At 48.2% G+C, this 25,528-nt stretch overlaps 1 protein-coding gene across 1 annotated transcript in view; it reads left to right on the top strand.

Annotated features, from left to right (window-relative positions):
• Window positions 1-22,494, top strand: part of LOC144501402 (broad substrate specificity ATP-binding cassette transporter ABCG2-like) — a gene marked incomplete at its 3' end in the record, with an annotated part of 47,775 nt that extends 25,281 nt beyond the window's left edge. The window contains exons 10-15 of the mRNA XM_078225130.1: window positions 2,947-3,029; window positions 7,225-7,314; window positions 10,548-10,672; window positions 15,873-16,027; window positions 18,733-18,822; window positions 22,435-22,494. Of these exons, the coding sequence (XP_078081256.1) occupies window positions 2,947-3,029; window positions 7,225-7,314; window positions 10,548-10,672; window positions 15,873-16,027; window positions 18,733-18,822; window positions 22,435-22,494 (603 nt within the window). The remainder of the gene's footprint in view (window positions 1-2,946; window positions 3,030-7,224; window positions 7,315-10,547; window positions 10,673-15,872; window positions 16,028-18,732; window positions 18,823-22,434) is intronic.
• Between the last annotated feature and the right edge of the window lie 3,034 nt (window positions 22,495-25,528).

Genomic DNA, 25,528 nt, shown 5'->3' with positions numbered 1-25,528 from the left:
CACTGCAGCGGCAATGGGGCCTGAATGGTCGAAGAATTCCAGCCACCGTAGGGTCGTAATCAGACAGAATTAGACACCGAGACACATAAGGGGATGTTAGTGCGGGTGACCAAAGGCCGTCTAAAGAGGTAAGACTTAAAGAGCATCTTGTACCAAAATGGTTGATGAGGGAAGGGCCGTGGATGTCGTCTATATGGACTTTAGTAAAGCGTTTGACAAAGTCCCTCATGGTAGGCTGGTGAAAAAGGTTGGATCTCATGGGATAAAGGGGGAGGTGGTTAGATGGGTGGAGAACTGGCTTGGTCACAGAAGACAGAGGGTGGTAGTGGAAGGGTCTTTTTCCGGCTGGAGGCCTGTGACTAGTGGTGTTCCGCAGGGCTCTGTATTGGGACCTCTGCTATATAAATGATCTGGAAGAAGGTGTAACTGGGGTGATCAGTAAGTTTGCGGACGACACAAAATTGGCAGGACTTGCAGATAGTGAGGAGCATTGTCAGAAGCTACAGAAGGATATAGATAGGCTGGAAATTTGGGCAAAGAAATGGCAGATGGAGTTCAATCCTGATAAATGCGAAGTGATGCATTTTGGTAGAAATAATGTAGGGAGGAGCTATATGATAAATGGCAGAACCATAAAGGGTGTAGATACGCAGAGGGACCTGGGTGTGCAAGTCCACAGATCCTTGAAAGTGACGTCACAGGTGGAGAAGGTGGTGAAGAAGGCATATGGCATGCTTGCCTTTATAGGACGGGGCATAGAGTATAAAAGTTGGGGTCTGATGTTGCAGATGTATAGAACGTTGGTTCGGCCGCATCTGGAATACTGCGTCCAGTTCTGGTCGCCACACTACCAGAAGGACGTGGAGGCTTTGGAGAGAGTACAGAGGAGGTTTACCAGGATGTTACCTGGTATGGAGGGGCTTAGTTATGAGGAGAGATTGGGTAAACTGGGGTTGTTCTCCCTGGAAAGACGGAGGATGAGGGGAGACTTAATAGAGGTGTATAAAATTATGAAAGGCATAGATAGGGTGAACGGTGGGAAGCTTTTCCCCAGGTCGGTGGTGACGTTCACGAGGGGTCATAGGTTCAAGGTGAAGCGGGGGAGGTTTAACACAGATATCAGACGGACATATTTTACACAGAGGGTGGTGGGGGCCTGGAATGCACTGCCAGGCAAGGTGGTGGAGGCGGACACACTGGGAACGTTTAAGACTTATCTAGATAGCCACATGAACGGAGTGGGAATGGAGGGATACAAAAGAATGGTCTAGTTTGGACCAGGGAGCGGTGCGGGCTTGGAGGGCCGAAGGGCCTGTTCCTGTGCTGTATTGTTCTTTGTTCTTTGTAAAGAGAGGTGGGGAGGAAGAGATGGATAGATGTGGGGAGGCGGAGAGGTTTAGAGAACGTGGCCGCAGAACCTGATACCTCGGCATGATGGGACAGTGGTTAGCACTGCTGCCTCACAGCGCCAGGGACCCGCGTTCAATTCCCGGCTTGGGTCGTTGTCTGTGTGGAGTTTGCACATTCTCCCCGTGTCTGCATGGGTTTCCTCCGGTTTCTTCTTTTTTCCCAGGTCAGAAATGACAAACACAAGGGGTCACAAGTTCAAGGTGAGGGGGGCAAGGTTCAATACAGATATGCGGGGGACGTATTTTACACAGAGGGTGGTGGGGGCCTGGAATGCGCTGCCAAGCAAGGTGGTTGAGGCAGACACGCTGGGATCATTTAAGACTGATCTAGATAGCCACATGAACAGACTGGGAATAGAGGGATACAGACGGATGGTCTAGTTAGGAACACATGGTCGGTGCAGGCTTGGAGGGCGAAGGGCCTGTTCCTGTGCTGTATTGTTCTTTGTTCTTTGTTCACAGTCCAAAGATGTGTGGGTTAGGTGGATTGGCCATGCTAAAATTTCCCCTTAGTGTCAGGGGGACTAACTAGGGTAAATGCATGGGGCTATGGGGATAGGGTCTGGGTGGGATTATGGTCTGTGCAGGCTCGATGGGCCGAATTAGTTCACTCACACTCACTGGGAACACAGTCAGGGTCGGCTGTTCCACGGGATCAGCTGGTCACCTGAGTACAGACCTGCAAGAAGACCAGAAACTGTGCCTCCAGCATGGCATTAATCACCGGTTAATCACCGGTTAATCCCGGTGAACCCACAGGCGGCATCACCAGATACGGGAAGAATTAACACTGAACAGATATTGCTGGTACTGGACTTTGCAATGGAGGGAGAGTAGTACTCACCTCAGGCAGAATTCTCCAGAATCAGATGCCCCGCTATCACTGCCAGCAAGAATGGAGAATCTGGTGCTCCATCCACAGCAGCAGCAAGACAGGGTAATCCCAGCCTCCGGCAAGCTCGGAGAACTCTGGCCCACATTTAATCATAGAATCCCTACATTGCAGAAGGAGGTCATTCGGTCCATTGAGTCTGCACCGACCACAATCCCACCCAGACCCTATCCCCATACATTTACCCTAGCTCGCCCCCCTGACACTAAGAGGCAATTTAGCACAGCCAATCCACCTAACCTGCACATCTTTGGACTGTGGAAGGAAACCGGAGCACCCGGAGGAAACCCATGCAGACATGGGGAGAACATGCAGACTCCACACAGACAGTGATCCAAGCCAGGAATCGAACCTGGGTCCATGGCGCTGTGAGGCAGCGGTGCTAACCACTGTGCCACCGTGAGACTTGCATTTTTACAGCACCTTCCATGACTTCAGGATGTCCCAAAGCTTTTGGTAGCCAATGAAATACTTTTGCGGTGTAGTCACAGTTGTAATGTAGGAGACACAGACTGGGCCACAGTTTGACAACTGATTGGATAGAGGGGTTTTATAATAATTGGATATGGATTGGGCATTGCTGCTGGCTGTTTTGATCGATCGACACGATCTGATTCCTCTCTCTCTCTCTTTCTCTGGCTGCAGGTGACAATCGGGTTGACGCTCTGCCTGATTCTGGGTTGTGTTTTTTACCATATGAGAACCAATCGGGTCGGGATTCACAACAGGTCAGTCCAATCCGGTACAAATCGAGAACTCGAATATCATTGGGCAAGAATAAAAAATTCAACAAAATGCTAATGAATGAAAACGAGTCAGTAAATGTTACAGACGGCCTCCAGCCCCGGGGTCTTCAGTGTGGCCATTACGGAGACGTGGGTAGAACAAGGACAGGAATGGTTGTTGGACGTTCCGAGGTATAGATGTTTCAGTAAATGTAGGGAAGCTGGTAAAAGAGGTGGAGGAGTAGCATTGTTAATCAAGGATAGTTTAACGGCTGCGGAAAGGCACTTCGAGGGGGATCTGCACACTGAGGTAATATGGGCTGAGGTTAGAAATAGGAAAGGAGCAGTCACGTTGTTAGGAGTTTACTATAGGCCCCCAAATAGTAATAGAGATGTGGAGGAAGAAATTGCTAAGCAGATTATGGATATGTGTGGGGGTCACAGGGTAGTTGTCATGGGAGACTTTAACTTTCCAAATATTGATTGGAGCCTTTGTAGGTCAAGTAGTTCGGATGGGGCAGTTTTTGTGCAGTGTGTGCAGGAGGGTTTCCTGACACAATATGTGGATAGGCCGACAAGAGGTGAGGCCACATTGGATTTGGTACTCATAGAATCATAGAATCATAGAAACCCTACAGTGCAGAAGGAGGCCATTCGGCCCATCGAGTCTGCACCGACCACAATCCCACCCAGGCCCTACCCCCATATCCCTACATATTTACCCGCTAATCCCTCTAACCTACACATCTCAGGACACTAAGGGGCAATTTTAGCATGGCCAATCAACCTAACCCGCACATTTTTGGACTGGGAAATGAACCGGGCCAAGTGTTAGATTTGGTTGTGGGAGAGCACTTTGGAGATAGTGACCACAATTCGATGTCTTTTGTTATTGCAATGGAGAGGGATAGGGCCGTACGGCAGGGCAAGGTTTACAATTGGGGGAGAGGTAATTATGATGCGATTAGGCAAGAATTAGGGGGCATAAGTTGGGAACAGAAACTGTCAGGGAAAGGCACTAATGAAAAGTGGAACTTTTTCAAGGAACAAATACTGGGTGTCCTTGATAGGTATGTCCCTGTCAGGCAGGGAGGAAATGGCCGAGCGAGGGAACCATGGTTCATGAAAGAGGTGGAATGTCTTGTGAAAAGGAAGAGGGAAGCTTGTGTAGGGATGAGGAAACAAGGTTCAGCTGGCTCGATTGAGGGTTACAAAGTTAGCAAGGAACGAGCTGAAAAAGGGGCTTAGGAGAGCTAGGAGGGGACATGAGAAGTCCTTGGTGGGTCGGATCAAGGAAAACCCCAAGGCTTTTTACTCTTATGTGAGGAATAAAAGAATGACCAGGGTGAGGTTAGGGCCGGTCAAGGACAGAAGGGGGAACTTGTGTATGGAGATAGATATCGGTAGAGATAGGCGAGGTGATGAATGAATACTTTTCTTCAGTGTTCACCAAGGAGAGGGGCCATGTTTTTGAGGAAAAGAAGGTGTTACAGGCCAATAGGCTGGAGGAAATAGATGTTCGGAGGGAGGATGTCCTGGCAGTTTTGAATAAACTGAAGGTCGAAAAGTCCCCTGGGCCTGATGAAATATATCCTAGGATTCTTTGGGAGGCAAGGGATGAGATTGCAGAGCCTTTGGCTTTGATCTTTGGGTCCCCACTGTCCACAGGGATGGTGCCAGAGGACTGGAGAATGGCGAATGTTGTTCCTCTGTTTAAGAAAGGGAATAGAAATGACCCTGGTAATTATAGACCGGTTAGTCTTACTTCGGTGGTTGGTAAATTGATGGAAAAGGTCCTTAGGGATGGGATTTACGACCATTTAGAAAGATGCGGATTAATCCGGGATAGTCAGCACGGATTCGTGAAGGGCAAGTTGTGCCTCACAAATTTGATAGAATTTTTTGAGGAGATAACTAAGTGTGTTGATGAAGGTAGGGCAGTTGATGTCATATACATGGATTTTAGTAAGGCGTTTGATAAGGTCCCCCATGGTCGACTTATGATGAAAGTGAGGAGGTGTGGGATAGAGGGAAAGTTGGCCGATTGGATAGGTAACTGGCTGTCTGATCAAAGACAGAGGGTGGTGGTGGATGGAAAATTTTCGTATTGGAGGCAGGTTGCTAGCAGAGTGCCACAGGGATCAGTGCTTGGTCCTCTGCTCTTTGTGATTTTTATTAATGACGTAGAGGAGGGGGCTGAAGGGTGGATCAGTAAATTTGCTGATGACACCAAGATTGGTGGAGTAGTGGATGAGGTGGAGGGCTGTTGTAGGCTGCAAAGAGACATAGATAGGATGCAAAGCTGGGCTGAAAAATGGCAAATGGAGTTTAACCCTGATAAATGTGAGGTGATTCATTTTGGTAGGTGTGGTGAACCATAGATGGTTACCACTATGGGTACTTGTACATATGTTACTCTTGTTACTGTTGGGGTTAGGGTTTGGGTGTTCCACCTGTTATCATTGTTTATGTGGTACACTCCGTTCGGCTCCGCCTTCTTACAGGAGTATAAAGGTCACTGCTACTTCCTAGTAGCCCTTAGTCTGGGATAGTATTGTTAAGTAGTGTGCTCCAATCTTGTTGTGAATAAAAGCCTTTATTCCCGGGTACGTCCTAGCCTCCCGTGTGAATCAATCGCGCATCAGTAGGACTAATTTAAATGTGGATTACAGGGTCAAAGGTAGGGTTCTGAAGACTGTGGAGGAACAGAGAGATCTTGGGGTCCATGTCCACAGATCTCTAAAGGTTGCCACTCAAGTGGATAGAGCTGTGAAGAAGGCCTATAGTGTGTTAGCTTTTATTAACAGGGGGTTGGAGTTTAAGAGCCGTGGGGTTATGCTGCAACTGTACAGGACCTTGGTGAGACCACATTTGGAATATTGTGTGCAGTTCTGGTCACCTCACTATAAGAAGGATGTGGAAGCACTGGAAAGAGTGCAGAGGAGATTTACCAGGATGCTGCCTAGTTTGGAGGGTAGGTCTTATGAGGAAAGGTTGAGGGAGCTAGGGCTGTTCTCTCTGGAGCAGAGGAGGCTGAGGGGAGACTTAATAGAGGTTTATAAAATGATGAAGGGGATAGATAGAGTGAACGTTCAAAGACTATTTCCTCGGGTGGATGGAGCTATTACAAGGGGGCATAACTATAGGGTTCATGGTGGGAGATATAGGAAGGATATCAGAGGTAGGTTCTTTACGCAGAGAGTGGTTGGGGTGTGGCATGGACTGCCTGCAGTGATAGTGGAATCAGACACTTTAGGAACATTTAACCGGTTATTGGATAGGCACATGGAGCACACCAGGATGATAGGGAGTGGGATAGCTTGATCTTGGTTACAGATAAAGCTCGGCACAACATCATGGGCCGAAGGGCCTGTTCTGTGCTGTATTGTTCTATGTTCTATGTGATAAATGGGAATATTTTCCTCCTTTTCTTAGCGTAATTACCAGAATGAATCTCTCACTGTGCACTCGCGTGATTCACGTGGAAAATCCAGGGGCGGGGCCTATTCCCGCTGGAGAGGCCGGCAGCAGAGAGCTGAGTGCGCCACTGCGCACGCGCCAATCTGTCAGCACCAAGATTGGCACATGTGCAGCGGTCCCGCACTGCCGGCCTCCTGATCCCTGACCAGCCCCTTGATCGCTGGCCTCCCGGACCATCCCAGGCCAGGCCTATGATTCCCCCTCTTCCCTGCCAGCCCTGATCACCTCCTCCCTCCCTCTCCCAGTCATCCCAAATGCAGAGTGACAGCGGGACCCCCCCACAGCAATCGCCACCATCACCCCCCCATAGGACCCTAAAGCAGCACAACGGGTTGGGAGAATCGTCCCCCCCGTTTATGTTGGTGATTTTGCAAAAGGAATTACTGCAGGAAATTGGGACCTGGAGCTGAACTCGCTCATTTGCTCAGCATTTACCACCCCATTTCTGGATGGTACTCAGAGCAGGATTTCTACCCCCGAGTTCCTGTTGAAGTTGCTGATATTTGATATTCTGACATGAATATTGAACCATCTGGGGTTAGTTAGAATTGGAGTTTTGCAACATGTGTTCAGACTGAATCAGTGACTGCGGAAGTGAACTGAGTGAAGGCTGCTTAATGATCCCAGATCCCATGCACAGGGATCCGGTGGATTACAGTTTAATCCTGTCCTTTGGTCATTGTGAAAAACTAATTCCTTTATTTTCCTTCCTTTACAGAACTGGACTTTTGTTTTTTATAGTTAATTGTCAGATGTACAGTAGCATCTCCAACATTGAACTCCTAATCTCGGAAAAGAAGATTTTCATGTAAGTACTACTGTGGTGACAAATTACAGGAAAAGAATCAGGAAGAAGGATCTGAGCTTTGTCCAGAGAGTTTTCAAAGTGGAATCACACAGCACTGAAGGAGACCATTCGGACCATCATACCTCAGCCAGAGGAAAGAACAATCCAATTGGGGAGGCACGGTGGCACAGTCATTAGCACTGCTGCCTCACAGCGCCAGGGACCCGGTCCAATTCCGGCCTTGGGTCACTGTCTGTGTGGAGTCTGCACGTTCTCCCCGTGTCCACGTGGGTTTCCTCCAGGTGCTCCGGTTTCCTCCCACAATCCAAAGACGTGCTGGTTAGGTGGATTGGCTATGATAAATTCTCCCTCAGTGTACCCGAACAGGCGCCGGTGACACGAATAAATAAACTTTAAACTTTAGTCCTACTGCCCTGCTCTGTCCTCAGAAATCTTTTTAAAAGTTTATTAAAGTTTATTTATTAGTGTCACAAGTAAGGCTTACATTAACACTGCAATGAAGTTACTGTGAAATTCCCCTAGTCGCCACACTCCAGCGCCTGTTCAGGTCAATGCACCCTAACCAACACGCCTTTCGGACTGTGGGAAGAAACCAGAGCACCCGGAGGAAACCCACGCAGCCACAGGGAGAATGTGCAGACTCCACACAGACAGTGACCCAAGCCGGGAATCAAAGAACAAAAGACAAAGAACAAAGAACAATACAGCACAGGAACAGGCCCTTCGGCCCTCCAAGCCCGTGCCACTCCCTGGTCCAAACTAGACCATTCTTTTGTATCCCTCCATTCCCACTCCATTCATATGGCTATCTAGATAAGTCTTAAACATTCCCAGTGTGTCCGCCTCCACCACCTTGCCTGGCAGCGCATTCCAGGCCCCCACCACCCTCTGTGTAAAATATGTCCTTCTGATATCTGTGTTAAACTTCCCCCCCTTCACCTTGAACCTATGACCCCTCGTGAACGTCACCACCGACCTGGGGAAAAGCTTCCCACCGTTCGCCCTATCTATGCCTTTCATAATTTTATACACCTCTATTAAGTCTCCCCTCATCCTCCGTCTTTCCAGGGAGAACAACCCCAGTTTACCCAATCTCTCCTCATAACTAAGCTCCTCCATACCAGGCAACATCCTGGTAAACCTCCTCTGTACTCTCTCCAAAGCCTCCACGTCCTTCTGGTAGTGTGGCGACCAGAACTGGACGCAGTATTCCAAATGCGTCCCAGGTCCCTGGCGCTGTGAAATCGAACCCAGGTCCCTGGCGCTGTGAGGCAGCAGTGCCAATCACTGTACCGCCCCTTTTTAAAAAAAAAACTACCTGCAATTCTTTTTCAAGTATTTATCCAATTTCCTTTTGAAAGTTCCTGTTGAATTTGCTTCCACCGCCCTTTCAGGCAGCCCCTTCCAGATCACAACAACTCGCTGCGTATAAACATTCTCCTCACCTCCCCCTCGGGTTCTGTTGTTGGTTATCTTCAATCTGGAATCCCAGTCACTGTAAACATTATTTACTCTGTCAAACCTCTTCATAATTTTGAACACCTCTATTAAATCTCCCTGAATCCTCTCTGCTCTAAGGAGAACAAGCCTTTTAAAAATATATTAACTCTCTGTCGAACTTTGCTAAGCTGTTACATTTCAAACAGTTTCTTGAGAGAAAGAGATGAATAGTTGGATCATTCCAATAATTTCAAAACTTACTCACAGATAATAAGAAAAATGTAACGACAACATGTTAAATTCCGGGATACAAATGATTATTCACCAATGATTATGGAAAATATAACATTCTGTGCAGCACTTATTTTTATGAACTAAAAATTGAAGTGATAGTTTGTGTATTGACAGCAATGAATGTTTAATATTGAATTCACAAATATTCTGAATGGGTATTTAGGAGGGGAACGGTTTAGTATAAATCTTCATAGAGTCAGAGAAGTTTACAGCATGGAAACAGGCCCTTCAGCCCAACTTGTCCATACCACCTAGTTTTTACCACTAAACTAGTCCCAATTGCCCGCATTTGGCCCATATCCCTCTATACCCATCTTACCCATGTAACTATCTAAATGCTTTTCAAAAGACAAAATTGTACCCGCCTCTACTACTACCTCTGGCAGCTTGTTCCAGACACTCACCACCCTCTGTGTGAAAAAATTGCCCCTTTGGAACCTTTTGTATCTCTCCCCTCTCACCTTAAACCTATGCCCTCTAGTTTTAGACTCCCCTACCTTTGGGAAAAGATATTGACTTTCTAGCTGATCTATGCCCCTCATTATTTTATAGACCTCTATAAGATCACCCCTCAGCCTCCTACGCTCCCAGTCTATCCAACCTCTCGTAGAATCATAGAATACTACAGTGCAGAAGGAGGCCATTCGGCCCATCAAGCCTGCACCGACCACAAACCCACACAAGTCCTATCCCCATAACCCCATACATTTACCGCATTTACCCTAGCTAGTTCCCCTGACAGTAAGGGGCAATTTAAGCATGGCCAATTCACCTAACCCTCACATCTTTGGACTGTGGGAGGAAACGGGAGAAAACGCTCCTTATAACTCAAACCATCAAGTCCCGATAGCATCCTAGTAAATCTTTTCTGCACTCTTTCTAGTTTAATAATATCCTTTCTATAATAGGGTGACCAGAACTGTACACAGTATTCCAAGTGTTGTGAATAGTATTAAGTAAGAAATAGTTTACCAAAGCACAATGTTCCGGAAGGGACATGTTTACTCTGATAAGGTGCCAAATAAATACAAGTTATTGTTCATTAATTATATTATAAAAATGTTATCAAACACATTTACCTTTGTCCATCAGACATCAAGAATTGTCAGCACATATTTTAAAGGGATTCTAGACAGTTACAATCTAAATGTCATTTATTAGAACTTCATTTTTACAATAGAATTATTATAATTCTGAGCCAGGATTCTCCGACCTCGCCCGCGGCTGGGATTCTCCAACCTTGCGCCATAGCTGGGATTCTCCAGTCCCGCTGCAGCGAATGGAGTTTTGACTGAGTGCCGAATTCTCCGGTTCTCGCTGTGAGCGGCAGCAGGAACAGTCGGAGAATTCCAGCCTCAGACTCTGCTTATTTCCATCGATAAATATCCACGTATTAGCTCCGCAAATTTTAAATGTCTTTTCACAATTGCACCTGAAGGGAAACTTAACCCCACAAATTATTTCACCCACTAATTATTGTTAATTTTTCTCCACAATAGCCATGAATATATCAGTGGGTACTATTCTCTACCCGCGTACTTCATTTCCAAGTTATTATTCGATTTGATGCCTCTGAGAACCATGCCGAGTGTTATTTACAACAGTACAACTTACCTCCTTGTCGGTGAGTGAAGATCAGCACATTCCTCAGTCTCTCCTCACTCCAAACACAGAAAACACACACACCCCACACACACTCCCACCCACACACTCTCAGACTCACACACACACACTCACATACACACACACACTCCCACCCTCACACCCAGAGACACACCCACACTCACATACACACACACACACTCACAGAAACATACACACACACTCACACTCACATACACACACACACACACTCACAGACACACACACTCCCACCCACACACCCAGAGACACACCCACACTCACATACACACACACACACTCACAGAGACATACACACACACTCACACTCACATACACACACACACACTCAGAGACATACACACACACTCTCACACACACTCACACACAAACACCCACACACCCACACACAGACATCAGACACACACATTCACTCACATACACTCACTCATCCACCCACATACACACACACCATACACAGATGAACTTTTAAGTTTTTTTAAAGTTTATTTATTAGTCACAAGTAGACTTACATTAACACTGCAATGAGGTTACTGTGAAAATCCCCCAGTCACCACAGTCCGGCGCCTGTTCGGGTACACTGAGGGGGAATTTAGCATGGCCAATGCACCCTAACCAGCACGTCTTTCAGACTTTGGGAGGAAACCGGAACACCCGGAGGAAACCCACGCAGACACGGGGAGAACGTGCAGACTCCGCACAGACAGAACGATGATGGAAGATTAGACGTGCATCATTGATTCTGAGTCAGGGAATCATAATGACGCAGAATGAAGTCTGCGCCCTCCCTAGAACAATCCAATCAGTGCCACTCCACCCTCATTACCTGCTGTAGCCCCGACCCAAGAGCCCATTCACCAGTCAGCTTCCTCGATGCCCCCTCCCTCAGGCAGTGAGTTCCAAGCCCGTGCCACTCTGTGTAAAAATGTTCTCCCTCATATCCCCCCCTGAATATTAGCTCAGTGTTCAGTCCCCATATCTTCAGTTAATGAGAACTGTAGCGGGATCCCTCTTTTTAACTCCACTGGGCTTATTTTAGGTTTGGTTCTCCGTCACCCAAACCCCACCAATGCCCGAGTGATTCTCTCTCTCGCCGATGGAACAACGGCCACCTTGCGTCTACTTCACTAGAGTAGCGCTCCCAAGAGAGAGAAAAGGAAACTGCTGTCTATCCCCTACCTGGCAGCCTTTCCTGAGTGGGCGGTTTCGAAGCGCCCAGGGTACCCTCAGTTCTAGACTCCGGAATTATGGGTAAGGAATATTTAATATTGTGACTTGGTCAGAGATCGTTGGTGAGAAATTGAAAAGATCAAAACGGATTCCAATGGAAGTCAAAGATATATATATATATATTTGTTAAAACATCAAGGTCAATCACCAAACACCAGGAAAACAACACACAATGCCTTATGCTCTATAAGACTATAGCTATGGAAGGAATACTAAAACGGGCACAACGGGAATGCTTACTTTACACAAGTTTACCAGTGTCTTAAACTATGAAAGGTGCATGCAAAAGCCCCCCCCCCTTTCCCAAAGCCTCATCCACTATGATGATCTTGGGAACTTCGCGAATTACTGGAGGGTACTCACAATCCTAGTTTAAATTGCTCAGTGGGCTTCGGGCTGCGTGCTGGAGACGAACGAGAGGCAGGAACAGGAGAAGAGAGAGGAGAGAGGGAAGCCAGAGCTTGCTTGTCCCTTTTTAAAACCTGAACCAGTGATTCTCTCACACAAAACAGTTTCTGATCATTGATAGTTTCGATTGCCTGGGACAAAAAGGGCCAGGAACTGTCGGGACCGCCCTTAATTGATATTTTAATGTCTTTTACATGTTCTCTGAGTCATCCTGATTGGAATCCCATCAGCGAGCTGAGTCATTGATGTTGTCTGTGAATGGAATGATCTCTGTTCTCATTGTCTTGCTGCTGGGCTATTTACTCCTTGTCTGCTGGCCATGGTTTCTCCTTTGTTTCCTGTTGATTAGATTATCCCTGTCTTGACCTTCTCGTTATTCCCAGCCCCTTGCATATTCATGTGGCTGTAAAGGTTCCTGACAGCCAGTTGGCCATTTCCCTTATCCCTGGGTTCTTTAATCATGGAGGATTTGCCCTAAAACTTACAGAACATCTTCACTTAGTCTAACTGTCACAATCCTGGACAAATCTAAGTTAAAAGTTAAAGTTTATTTATTAGTCACAAGTGGGCTTACATTAACACTGCAATGAAGTTACTGTGAAATTCCCCGAGTCACTCCGGTGCCTGTTCGGGTCTATGTACCTAACCAGCACGTCATTCACACTGTGGGAGGAAACCGGAGCACCCGGAGGAAATCTATCAGTTCTCCCCTCAAATATTAATGAAAGGGAAACATGAATGAGGTTGGGGGTTTGTAAATTTACTTTCTTGAGGAAGAAAGATGTACAATTAAAAGCAAGTGAAGCAATCTACTCAGATGGATATTACTTTATCCTCCACACCCACCTTTAATATTAAAGCATTCCCTTAGCAACGTCCCTCAAGTAATACAGCATTCCCTCAGCACTGACCCTCTGACAGTGCGGCACTCCCTCAGCACTGACCCTTTGACAGTGCGGCACTCCCTCAGCACTGACCCTCTGACAGTGCGGCACTCCCTCAGTACTGACCCTCTGACAGTGCAGCATTCCCTCAGTACTGACCCTCTGACAGTGCAGCACTCCCTCAGTACTGACCCTCTGACAGTGCAGCATTCCCTCAGTACTGACCCTCTGACAGTGCAGCACTCCCTCAGTACTGACCCTCTGACAGTGCGGCACTCCCTCAGTACTGACCCTCTGACAGTGCAGCACTCCTTCAGTACTGACCCTCTGACAGTGCGGCACTCCCTCGGTACTGACCCTCTGACAGTGCAGCACTCCTTCAGTACTGACCCTCTGACAGTGCGGCACTCCCTCGGTACTGACCCTCTGACAGTGCGGCACTCCCTCAGTACTGACCCTCTGACAGTGCAGCACTCCTTCAGTACTGACCCTCTGACAGTGCGGCACTCCCTCGGTACTGACCCTCTGACAGTGCGGCACTCCCTCAGTACTGACCCTCTGACAGTGCAGCACTCCTTCAGTACTGACCCTCTGACAGTGCGGCACTCCCTCGGTACTGACCCTCTGACAATGCGGCACTCCCTTGGTACTGACCCTCTAATAGTGCAGCACTCCTTCAGTACTGACCCTCTGACAGTGCGGCACTCCCTCGGTACTGACCCTCTGACAATGCGGCACTCCCTTGGTACTGACCCTCTGACAGTGCGGCACTCCCTCAGTACTGACCCTCTGACAGTGCAGCATTCCCTCAGTACTGACCCTCTGACAGTGCAGCACTCCCTCAGTACTGACCCTCTGACAGTGCGGCACTCCCTCAGTACTGACCCTCTGACAGTGCAGCATTCCCTCAGTACTGACCCTCTGACAGTGCAGCACTCCCTCAGTACTGACCCTCTGACAGTGCGGCACTCCCTCAGTACTGACCCTCTGACAGTGCGGCACTCCCTCAGTGCTGACCCTCTGACAGTGCGGCCCTCCCTCAGCGCTGACCCTCTGATAGTGCGGCACTCCCTCAGTACTGACCCTCTGACAGTGCGGCACTCCTTCAGTACTGACCCTCTGACAGTGCAGCACTCCCTCAGTACTGACCCTCTGACAGTGCGGCACTCCCTCAGTACTGACCCTCTGACAGTGCAGCACTCCCTCAGTACTGACCCTCTGACAGTGCAGCATTCCCTCAGTACTGACCCTCTGACAGTGCAGCACTCCCTCAGTACTGACCCTCTGACAGTGCGGCACTCCCTCAGTACTGACCCTCTGACAGTGCAGCACTCCTTCAGTACTGACCCTCTGACAGTGCGGCACTCCCTCGGTACTGACCCTCTGACAGTGCAGCACTCCTTCAGTACTGACCCTCTGACAGTGCGGCACTCCCTCGGTACTGACCCTCTGACAGTGCGGCACTCCCTCAGTACTGACCCTCTGACAGTGCAGCACTCCTTCAGTACTGACCCTCTGACAGTGCGGCACTCCCTCGGTACTGACCCTCTGACAGTGCGGCACTCCCTCAGTACTGACCCTCTGACAGTGCAGCACTCCTTCAGTACTGACCCTCTGACAGTGCGGCACTCCCTTGGTACTGACCCTCTGACAATGCGGCACTCCCTTGGTACTGACCCTCTAATAGTGCAGCACTCCTTCAGTACTGACCCTCTGACAGTGCGGCACTCCCTCGGTACTGACCCTCTGACAATGCGGCACTCCCTTGGTACTGACCCTCTGACAGTGCGGCACTCCCTCAGTACTGACCCTCTGCCAGTGTAGCACTCCCTCAGCACTGACCCTCTGACAGTGCGGCACTCCCTCAGTACTGACCCTCTGAAAGTGCCGCACTCCCTCAGTACTGACCCTCTGACAGTGCGGCACTCCCTCAGTACTGACCCTCTGACAGTGCGGCACTCCCTCAGTACTGACCCTCTGACAGTGTTGACTCCTGCAGTTAATCCTGGACAAAACTCTTCCAAATTCCTTATTCCATTCTGGTAGACACTGGCCACACAACTGTTGAACCTACCCTGGCCGTCACTAGGTGGTTATATTTAAGATTGAGTGTCCTTTGCTGCCTTTGGGGTGCATTAAGCTGGAGTGAAAGACTCCAATCAGGAAACCTATCTCTGATACAACACTAGCACGGGTAAAAACCTAAAGTCGTCACTTCTTAAGGAAGAGCGTGCATTACTAAACAGCGGATGTATCATTTTAGATACAAAATCCATTCCTTAAAGTTAAAAAATTAAAGTTTATGCATTAGTCACAAGTAAGGCTTACATTAACACTGCAATGAAGTTACTGTGAAATTCCCCTCGACGCCACAGTCCGGCGTCTATTTGGTTCAATTCACCGAACCAGCACATCTTTCAAAATGTGGGAGGAAACCGGAGCAAACCCACGCAGACACGGGGAGAACGTGCAAACTCCACACAGACAGTGACCCAAGCTGGGAATCGAACCCAGGTCCCTGGCGCGGTGAGGCAGCAGTGCTAACCACTGTGCCACCGTGCCGCAGATTAAACATTCTCTGGAAGCCCTCGATATTTAACAGTTGTTGAGTTATGAGAAATTGCTGAGTTGTGAGTTTACCGGCTTTACAATGTGTGTTAGGATTGAAGCGGACGGTGCCTGCAATCTCCATATCGGTGCTCACCCTAATGATGGTCTCCTACACGTCTTCAGCCTTGGCTCTGTCTGTTTCTGCTGGGGGGCAGGTGGTAACCGTCGCAAATATCATCTTGTCTCTGATCTTTGTCCTGATGACCGTAAGTATCTCACGACCAACTGTTTATTTTCTTTGCAGAAAGGAACCAGGAACACTCCGGGTGATTGAGATGGAATTAGAAGGTCAAACGTTTACAGGACACATTGGGATTTTTATCTTGGGTATTCCCACATCCAGCTGTGTTTCGTGAGGAAACATCTGGGACGATGGGATGCAGCCTGGGCCCCGCCTCCTCTTCCCAGTGCTGGTGTTCGGACACTCCCGTTTCTCACCCTCGTTCATTGACCCCAATTAGTTCCTGCTCCCAACTTCCCAAATTCAAAACTCTCATCCTTCTATTTCAATCTTCCCAACTTCCTCTGGATCTGCTGTCCTGCCCCGACTCCGTACCCTGTTCGCAGTTTTGTTTCAGGTTCCTAAGTCAATTCTTGACAAAACTCCTTCCTTCATCCCTCTGTACATCACATTCCAGAGAGTGTAATCAAACTCACCCTGTCTCCTCACTGTGTGATCTCTCTCAGCTGCCTCAATTTAATTGTAATTCTTTTGTTATTTACAAAATGCTTTCCAGGTCTGTTAAGCAGCGCTCCCTCAGTACTGACCCTCTGACAGTGCGGCACTCCCTCAGTACTGACCCTCTGACAGTGCGGCACTCCCTCAGTACTGACTCTCTGACAGTGCAGCACTCCCTCAGTACTGACCCTCTGACAGAGCGGCACTCCCTCAGTACTGACCCTCTGACAGTGCGGCACTCCCTCAGTACTGACTCTCTGACAGTGCAGCACTCCCTCAGTACTGACCCTCTGACAGTGCAGCACTCCCTCAGCACTGACCCTCTGACAGTGCGGCACTCCCTCAGCACTGACCCTCTGACAGTGCGGCACTCCCTCAGTACTGACCCTCTGACAGTGCGGCACTCCCTCAGTACTGACCCTCTGACAGTGCGGCACTCCCTCAGTACTGACCCTCTGACAGTGCGGCACTCCCTCAGTACTGACTCTCTGACAGTGCAGCACTCCCTCAGTACTGACCCTCTGACAGTGCGGCACTCCCTCAGTGCTGACCCTCTGACAGTGTGGCACTCCCTCAGCACTGACCCTCTGACAGTGCGGCACTCCCTCAGTACTGACCCTCTGACAGTGCGGCACTCCCTCAGTGCTGACCCTCTGACAGTGCGGCCCTCCCTCAGCGCTGACCCTCTGACAGTGCGGCACTCCCTCAGCACTGACCCTCTGACAGTGCGGCGCTCCCTCAGTACTGACCCTCTGACAGTGCGGCACTCCCTCAGTACTGACCCTCTGACAGTGCGGCACTCCCTCAGTACTGACCCTCTGACAGTGCGGCACTCCCTCAGTACTGACACTCTGACAGTGCGGCACTCCCTCAGCACTGACCCTCTGACAGTGCGGCACTCCCTCAGTACTGACCCTCTGACAGTGCGGCACTCCCTCAGTACTGACACTCTGACAGTGCGGCCCTCCCTCAGTACTGACCCTCTGACAGTGCGGCACTCCCTCAGTACTGACCCTCTGACAGTGCGGCACTCCCTCAGTACTGACCCTCTGGCAGTGCAGCACTCCCTCAGTACTGACCCTGTGACAGTGCGGCACTCCCTCAGTACTGACACTCTGACAGTGCGGCACTCCCTCTGTACTGACCCTCTGACAGTGCGGCACTCCCTCAGTACTGACCCTCTGACAGTGCGGCCCTCCCTCAGTACTGACCCTCTGACAGTGCGGCACTCCCTCAGTACTGACCCTCTGACAGTGCGGCACTCCCTCAGTACTGACCCTCTGGCAGTGCAGCACTCCCTCAGTACTGACCCTGTGACAGTGCGGCACTCCCTCAGTACTGACACTCTGACAGTGCGGCACTCCCTCAGTACTGACCCTCTGACAGTGCGGCACTCCCTCAGTACTGACCCTCTGGCAGTGCAGCACTCCCTCAGTACTGACCCTGTGACAGTGCGGCACTCCCCCAGTACTGACCCTCTGACAGTGCGGCCCTCCCTCAGTACTGACCCTCTGACAGTGCGGCACTCCCTCAGTACTGACCCTCTGACAGTGCGGCACTCCCTCAGTACTGACCCTCTGGCAGTGCAGCACTCCCTCAGTACTGACCCTCTGACAGTGCGGCACTCCCTCAGTACTGACCCTCTGACAGTGCGGCACTCCCTCAGTACTGACCCTCTGGCAGTGCAGCACTCCCTCAGTACTGACCCTCTGACAGTGCGGCACTCCCTCAGTACTGACCCTGTGACAGTGCGGCACTCCCTCAGTACTGACACTCTGACAGTGCGGCACTCCCTCAGTACTGACCCTCTGACAGTGCGGCACTCCCTCAGTACTGACCCTCTGGCAGTGCAGCACTCCCTCAGTACTGACCCTGTGACAGTGCGGCACTCCCTCAGTACTGACACTCTGACAGTGCGGCACTCCCTCAGTACTGACCCTCTGACAGTGCGGCACTCCCTCAGTACTGACCCTCTGACAGTGCGGCACTCCCTCTGTACTGCACTGGAGTGTCAGTTTGATATTTTGTGCTCAGGTGTGTGCTGGATCCACACCCGTGCCCCACAGAGACAAGGGAACTGCAAACGGAGCCACATGTAAGGATGTAGGAACAGGAGGAGGTGATTATCGTCCTTGAGCCTGGTCCAGGATGTCTTGAATCAAATTGAATAATTAACATGCAAAAACAATCGTGCGTGTGTGAAAATGACTAACTCTGTGAAATTGTCCTTAGGTCTATTCTGGACTTTTGGTGCATCTTCCGGGAATTGTCAAGTGGCTGGGTTGGTTGCAGTATCTCAGTATCACTCGGTATGGCGTCACTGTAAGTGTAATGACATTGTCAGGACTATAAGCAATGAGCTACGTGTGTGGTAAAGACAGAGAGAAAGGACCATCACATCTGTCACTGAGCCACATAAGGAGATATTGGAGCAGGTGACGGGGTTAAAGAGAGAGAGAGGCAGAGATCACGCTATAGATATCGCTGTAGATATAGACCACGCTATATAGATATAGTTAAAGTGAGAGGGGCAGAGAGCACGGTACAGATACAATACTAAACACTAGTTCACTGTGGAGATGATAGAAGAAATTAGAAGGAGTTAAAGGAAAAAGGCCAATGGATAACGTGTTTGTTTGCAGCAGATTGAAAATAGTTGCAGAGATTTGGGTCTCCCAATTTCCAGCTGGAGCTGCAGTGATTAAAGGTGATGTTAAGGCTGAAATTTAAAAATCAAATACCATACACTTGTTTTGGAGATAATAGTGATGGCGAGTGTGTAAGTGTATGAGAGACACATTGGCAAATCTGGGGAATGGTTGTAACTCGTGTTACAAATAGAAATATAGAATTATTGAAACCAAAAGCAGGAGGAGGCCATTCGGCCCTTCAGGCCTGCTCCACCATAGCTCTTGATCATGGCCGATCATCGAATTCAATATCCTGATCTCCTCATCTCATTGATGTCATCACAGAATCCCTACAGTGCAGAAGGAGGCCATTTGGCCCATTGAGCCTGCACCGACAACTATCCCACCAGGCCCTATACCCATAAGCCCACATATTTACCCTAGCTAGTCCCCCTGACACTAAGGGGCTATCCACCTAACCAGCACATCTTTGGACCGTGGGAGGAAACCAGAGCATCTGGAGGAAACCCACGCAGACACGGGGAGAATGTGCAGACTCCGCACAGATAATCACCCAAGCCGGGAATCGAACCCGGGTCCCTGGCGCTGTGAGGCGGCAGTGCTAACCATTTATATTTGAGAGTGTCCCAACTTGAAATATTGGTTTGGAGTGGTGTATATTTATTTGGATTAATGTGAGGAACCACATAACACTCAATGAGAAAACTGACCAGTCTTTGTGTGTACAATAAATAAAGCAAAAATACTAAAATACACACTGACAATTTAACATATGAATGATTGAACACACAATTTCTCTGAAATTACCTCTTGTTCCCAAACTGTACCCACATTCCCTGAACTCACACTTACCCCTTTTCCCAAACAACATCCAATTTAGTAACTCAATAAACCAAATTCAGGTCCGTGTAACCACACAATACAGATGAGATGGTCAGAACTGGGCAACTCTCTCTCGTTGCTGCTGTTGATGGTCCCGAGCGTGTCAGTTTTGAGTTGTTCGATCAGCTCAAAATCTATCCTATTGAGCACGGTGGTGGTGCCACACAAAATGATGGAGGTTATTCTCAATGTGAAGGCGAGACTTTGTCTCCACAAGGACAGTGCAGTGATCACTCTTACCAATACTGTCCTGGACAGATGCAACTGCAACAGGTGGAGTTCAAGAAGGGGAGTAGAGACAACCCTGGTAATTATAGACCAGTGAGCCTTACTTCTGTTGTGGGCAAAGTTTTGGAAAGGATTATAAGAGATAGGATTTATAATCATCTAGAAAGGAATAATTTGAATAGGGATAGTCAGCACGGTTTTGTGAAGGGTAGGTCGTGCCTCACAAACCTTATTGAGTTCTTTGAGAAGGTGACCAAAGAGGTGGATGAGGGTAAAGCAGTTGATGTGGTGTATATGGATTTCAGTAAAGCGTTTGATAAGGTTCCCCACGGTAGGCTATTGCAGAAGATACGGAGGCATGGGATTGAGGGTGATTTAGCGGTTTGGATCAGGAATTGGCTAGCTGTAAGAAGACAGAGGGTGGTGGTTGATGGGAAATGTTCATCCTGGAGCTCAGTTACTAGTGATGTACCGCAGGGATCTGTTTTGGGGCCACTGCTGTTTGTCATTTTTATAAATGACCTGGATGAGGGCGTAGAAGGATGGGTTAGTAAATTTGCGGATGACACTAAAGTCGGTGGAGTTGTGGACAGTGCGGAAGGTTGTTGCAGGTTACAGAGGGACATAGATAAGCTGCAGTGCTGGGCTGAGAGGTGGCAAATGGAGTTCAATGCGGAGAAGTGCGAGGTGATTCACTTTGGAAGGAGTAACAGGATTACAGAGTACTGGGCTAATGGTAGTGTGGATTAACAGAGAGATCTTGGTGTCCATGTGCATAGATCCCTGAAAGTTGGCACCCAGGTTGTTAGGGTTGTTAAGAAGGCGTATGGAGTGTTAGCTTTTATTGGTAGAGGGATTGAGTTTCGGAGCCAGGAGGTCATGTTGCAGCTGTACAAAACTCTGGTGTGGCCGCACTTGGAGTATTGCATACAGTTCTGGTCGCCGCATTATAGGAAGGATGTGGAAGCATTGGAAAGGGTGCAGAGGAGATTTACTAGGATGTTGCCTGGTATGGTGGGAAGGTCCTATGAGGAAAGGCTGAGGGACTTGAGGTTGTTTTCGTTAGAAAGAAGGTTAATAGGTGACTTCATAGAGGCATACAAGATGATCAGAGGATTAGATAGGGTGGATAGTGAGAGCCTTTTTCCTCGGATGGTGTTGGCTAGCACGAGGGGACATAGCTTTAAATTGAGGGGTGATAGATAGGACAGATGTCAGAGGTAGGTTCTTCACTCAGAGTAGTAAGGGCGTGGAATGCCCTGCCTGCAGGAGTAGTAGACTCGCCAACATTAAGGACATTTTAATGGTCATTGGATAAACATATGGATGATATTGGAATAGTGTAGGTTAGATGGGCTTTAGATTGGTTTCACTGGTCGGCACAACATCGAGGGCGAAGGGCCTGGACTGCACTGTAATGTTCTATGTTCTACGTTCTATGAGTGATGTAGATGAAGTCAAGTATGCTTTTCCCTCTTGTTGGTTCCCTCACCACCTGCTGCAGTCCCAGTCTCGCAGCGATGTCCTTTAGGACCCGGCCAGCTCGGTCTGTGGTGTTATTGAGTCACTCTTGGTGATAGACATTGAAGTCCCCCACCCAGAGTACATTCTGTGCCCTTGTTACCCTCAGTGCTTCCTCCAAGTGGTGTCCAACATGGAGGAGTACTGACTCATCAACTGAGATTACTAGTCTCACAGCGCCAGGGACACTGGTTCAATTCCAGCCTCGAGTCACTGTCTGTGCGGAGTCTGCACGTTCTCCCCGTGGGTTTCCTCCGGGTGCTCCGGTTTCCTCCCACACTCCAAAGATGTGCGGGTTAGGTTGATTGGCTATGCTAAATTGACCCTTAGTGTCAGCGGGATTAGCAGGGTAAATATCTGGGGTTACAGGAATAGGGTTAGTGCAGACTCGATGGGCCGAATGGCCTCCTTCTGCACTGTAGGGATTCTATGATTTTTTCTCTCCTTACAGATGCTGCCAGATCTGCTGAGATTTTCCAGCATTTTCTCTTTTGGTTTCAGATTCCAGTATCCACAGTAACTTGCTTTTACCCTGTGATTCTAGTCCACTAAAATATTGTGTGGGCTGTTTGCAAATAACCAATTACTGTCTATCTGTGCTGTGTGTCCTACCCCTGGTTCCGATTGTAATTTGTAATTATTTGTTAAATAGGCGCTCATGGTTAATGAATTTGTGGGCCTGAACTTCTTTTACAACGTCTCAGCTACAGGGAAAGGCTGTCACTGCCCAAATCCGACCCCAGTTCAAATCTCGTAAGTTACCGTATTAATTAGAATGGATCAGAGATTGCCAAAGTGCGAATCAGGGGAAGAGGGGAAGGTGCAAAGATTTACTAGAAGGATATCAAACGGAGATATTCCCGGAAGATTGAACAGGCCAGGGGTTCTTTCCAAGGGAAGGCTAAGGGTGACCAATCCTGACCACTATCTCTGAGATTTAATCTCTATACATGTCACACTACAGGCTTGGGAGCCATACAAAGCCCATCTGGACTCTGAGTGAGGCCCACAAGAGACTTTGTTGACTGTCACCCACATACACAGTTGCCACATTCTGATTTCCATCCATGTGGTTGTTTTTCCCACTGGTACAAGTGAAGTGATATGTTCGTAAAGTAAGGGCAAGTGAAGTGAGGTGGGTGCTGATTGCTCACAACATTGAGTGTGAGAGCCATGCGCCCCCTCTATGTCCAAAGTGTCAATATATCTTTGATTTTTACCATTTTGAAGTTGATGATAGTTCTAATAATATATAAATGAAGCAGCATTTTCCATCACTCATTATGAAATACTCAGTGTGTATTAAATGTAAATCTTATCCATGGCATCATGGTTAGTGAACAAACCCGATTTCACTCTTATCGCCCACTGAGATGAAGGAGGACCACTCATTAGCATCTGTTGCCCCTCACCGCTATTGACATTATTCACTGTTGTTGTGACCAGCACTGAATCTAATATTAATGGTAGATGTAATTAGAAATAAAGGGATTCAACAATGTGAACAAATGTTTCCATAAGACATAGCAGCAGAATTAGGCCACTCGGCCCATCGAGTCTGCTCCGCCATTCAACCATGGCTGATATGTTTCTCATCCCCATTCTCCTGCCTTTTCCCCATAATCCCTGATCCCCTTATTAATCAAGAACCTATCTATCTCTGTCTTAAAGGCACTCAATGGCCCGGCTTCGACAGCTTTCTGCGGCAAGAGTTCCTCAGATTTACCACTCTCTGTTTTAAAGGATCGTCCTTTCAGCCTGAGGTTGTTCCCTCTGGTTCTAGTTTTTCCTACTGGTGGAAACATCCTCTCCACATCCACTCTATCCAGTCCTCGCAGTATCCTGTAAGTTTCAATAAGATCCCCCCCTCCTTCTAAACTCCAACGAGTACACACCCAGAGTCCTCAACCGTTTCTCATATGACAAACTCTTCATTCTAGGGATCATTCTTGTGAACCTCCTCTGGACCCTTTCCAAGGCCAGCACATCCTTCCTTAGATATGGGGCCCAAAACTGCTCACAATACTCCAAATGGGGTCTGACCAGAGCCTTATACAGCCTCAGAAGTACAACCCTGCTCTTGTATTCTAGCTCTCTCGACATGAATGCTAACATTGCATTTGCCTTCCTAGTAAGTTTCAGTAAGAAGTCTCACAACTCCAAGTTAAAGTCCAACAGGTTTATCACGAGCTTTCGGAGCGCTGCTCCTTCATCAGGTGAAGGAGCAACGCTCCAAAAGCTCGTGATTCCAAAATAAACCTGTTGGACTTTAACTTGGAGTTGTGAGACTTCTTACTGTGTCCACGCCAGTCCAACGCCGGCATCTCCACATCAAATGTTTGAGAACTAGAGTTCATGAACATCAGACAACCACTAATAAACCAATAGGGAATTCAGGAGAAACTTCTTTACCCAGAGAGTGGGGAGAATTTAGTTACCTATCTCCGGGGTGGCCGAACTGAATAAAGGGGAAGATGGATAAACACAGGGGAATAAGCAAAGGGATATACAGTCAATGTGAGATAAAGAGGGATTGAATAAGACTGTCAGGATCTAACTGTGTGGCAAATTGTGTCAGATGTCAAATTCTTCTGCAAATGTCCCATTTGATTATTTTATTTTTTTCATTACAGCTGCACGGGGGTTCAGCACCTTCAGGACATGGGAATTGGCACAACCCCATGGGATTTGTGGCAGAATCATTTGGGGTTAAGTGTTCTGACTATTTTCTTCCTGAGCTCTGCGTATTTGAAACTCATCTACATGAAGAAACTTTCGTGAGCCATGTGCTGAGGGCTGCCTTTCCTCCTGGAGTTAATCACGTGTTTCACTATTAAATGTGTTGCTGAACCTAGGGGTGGGATTTAAAAAACCGGGGGACTTTGTCTCCTCGGGACTGAACAGCGGATCCTCCCAGCTGGATTGTTTTGCCAGATTTCTAACTGGCTGAAAATTTCGGACATATTCAAACTACTGAAATTCAAGAAGTGACAAATAGAAATTTGCTTCAACTTTTTAAAATTAATTACTTGTACATTAATAAATAAGTTTACTTTGGTCACGGTGTTCGATGCTTTTTGGGAGAGAGCCTCCTCTGTAATACAAGGTGCGAACTTGCCCTGACATGCCCTTCCGGAGTTGAGAGGGTTGGTTTATGAGGAGAGACTGAGTAGACTGGGGCTATACTCATTGGAATTCAGAAGAATGAGGAGAGATCTTATAGAAACATATAAGATTATGAAGGGAATAGATGAGATAGAAGCAGGGAAGTTGTTTCCACTGGCGGGTGAAACTAGAACTGGGGGCATAGCCTCAAAATAAGGGGGAACAGATTTAGGACTGAGTTGAGGAGGAACTTCTTCACACAAAGGGTTGTGAATCCGTGGAATTCCCTGCCCAGTGAAGCAGTTGAGGCTACCTCATTGAATGTTTTTAAGGCAAGGACATGGATTTTTGAACAGTAAAGAAATTAAGGGTTATGGGGAGCGGGCGGGTAAGTGGAGCTGAGTCCACAAAAAGATCAGCCATGATCTTATTGAATGGCGGAGCAGGCTCGAGGGGCCAGATGGCCCACTCCTGCTCCCAGTTCTTATGAAGATCACAATATTCTTTACAATGCTGGTAAACGGGGGTGGGGACAGTAGGGGTTAATAAGCCTCAGATAATGAACGTTGGTACTTTCATAAACCAATTAGCCCTGGTATGTTAAAACTAAATGAAATTGCGGTCATTCAAAAGAAATGAAA

The sequence above is a fragment of the Mustelus asterias genome, chromosome 1 (assembly GCF_964213995.1).
Source record: "Mustelus asterias chromosome 1, sMusAst1.hap1.1, whole genome shotgun sequence".
Lineage (NCBI taxonomy): Eukaryota > Metazoa > Chordata > Chondrichthyes > Carcharhiniformes > Triakidae > Mustelus > Mustelus asterias.
This window is presented reverse-complemented; position numbering and strand designations above follow the sequence as displayed.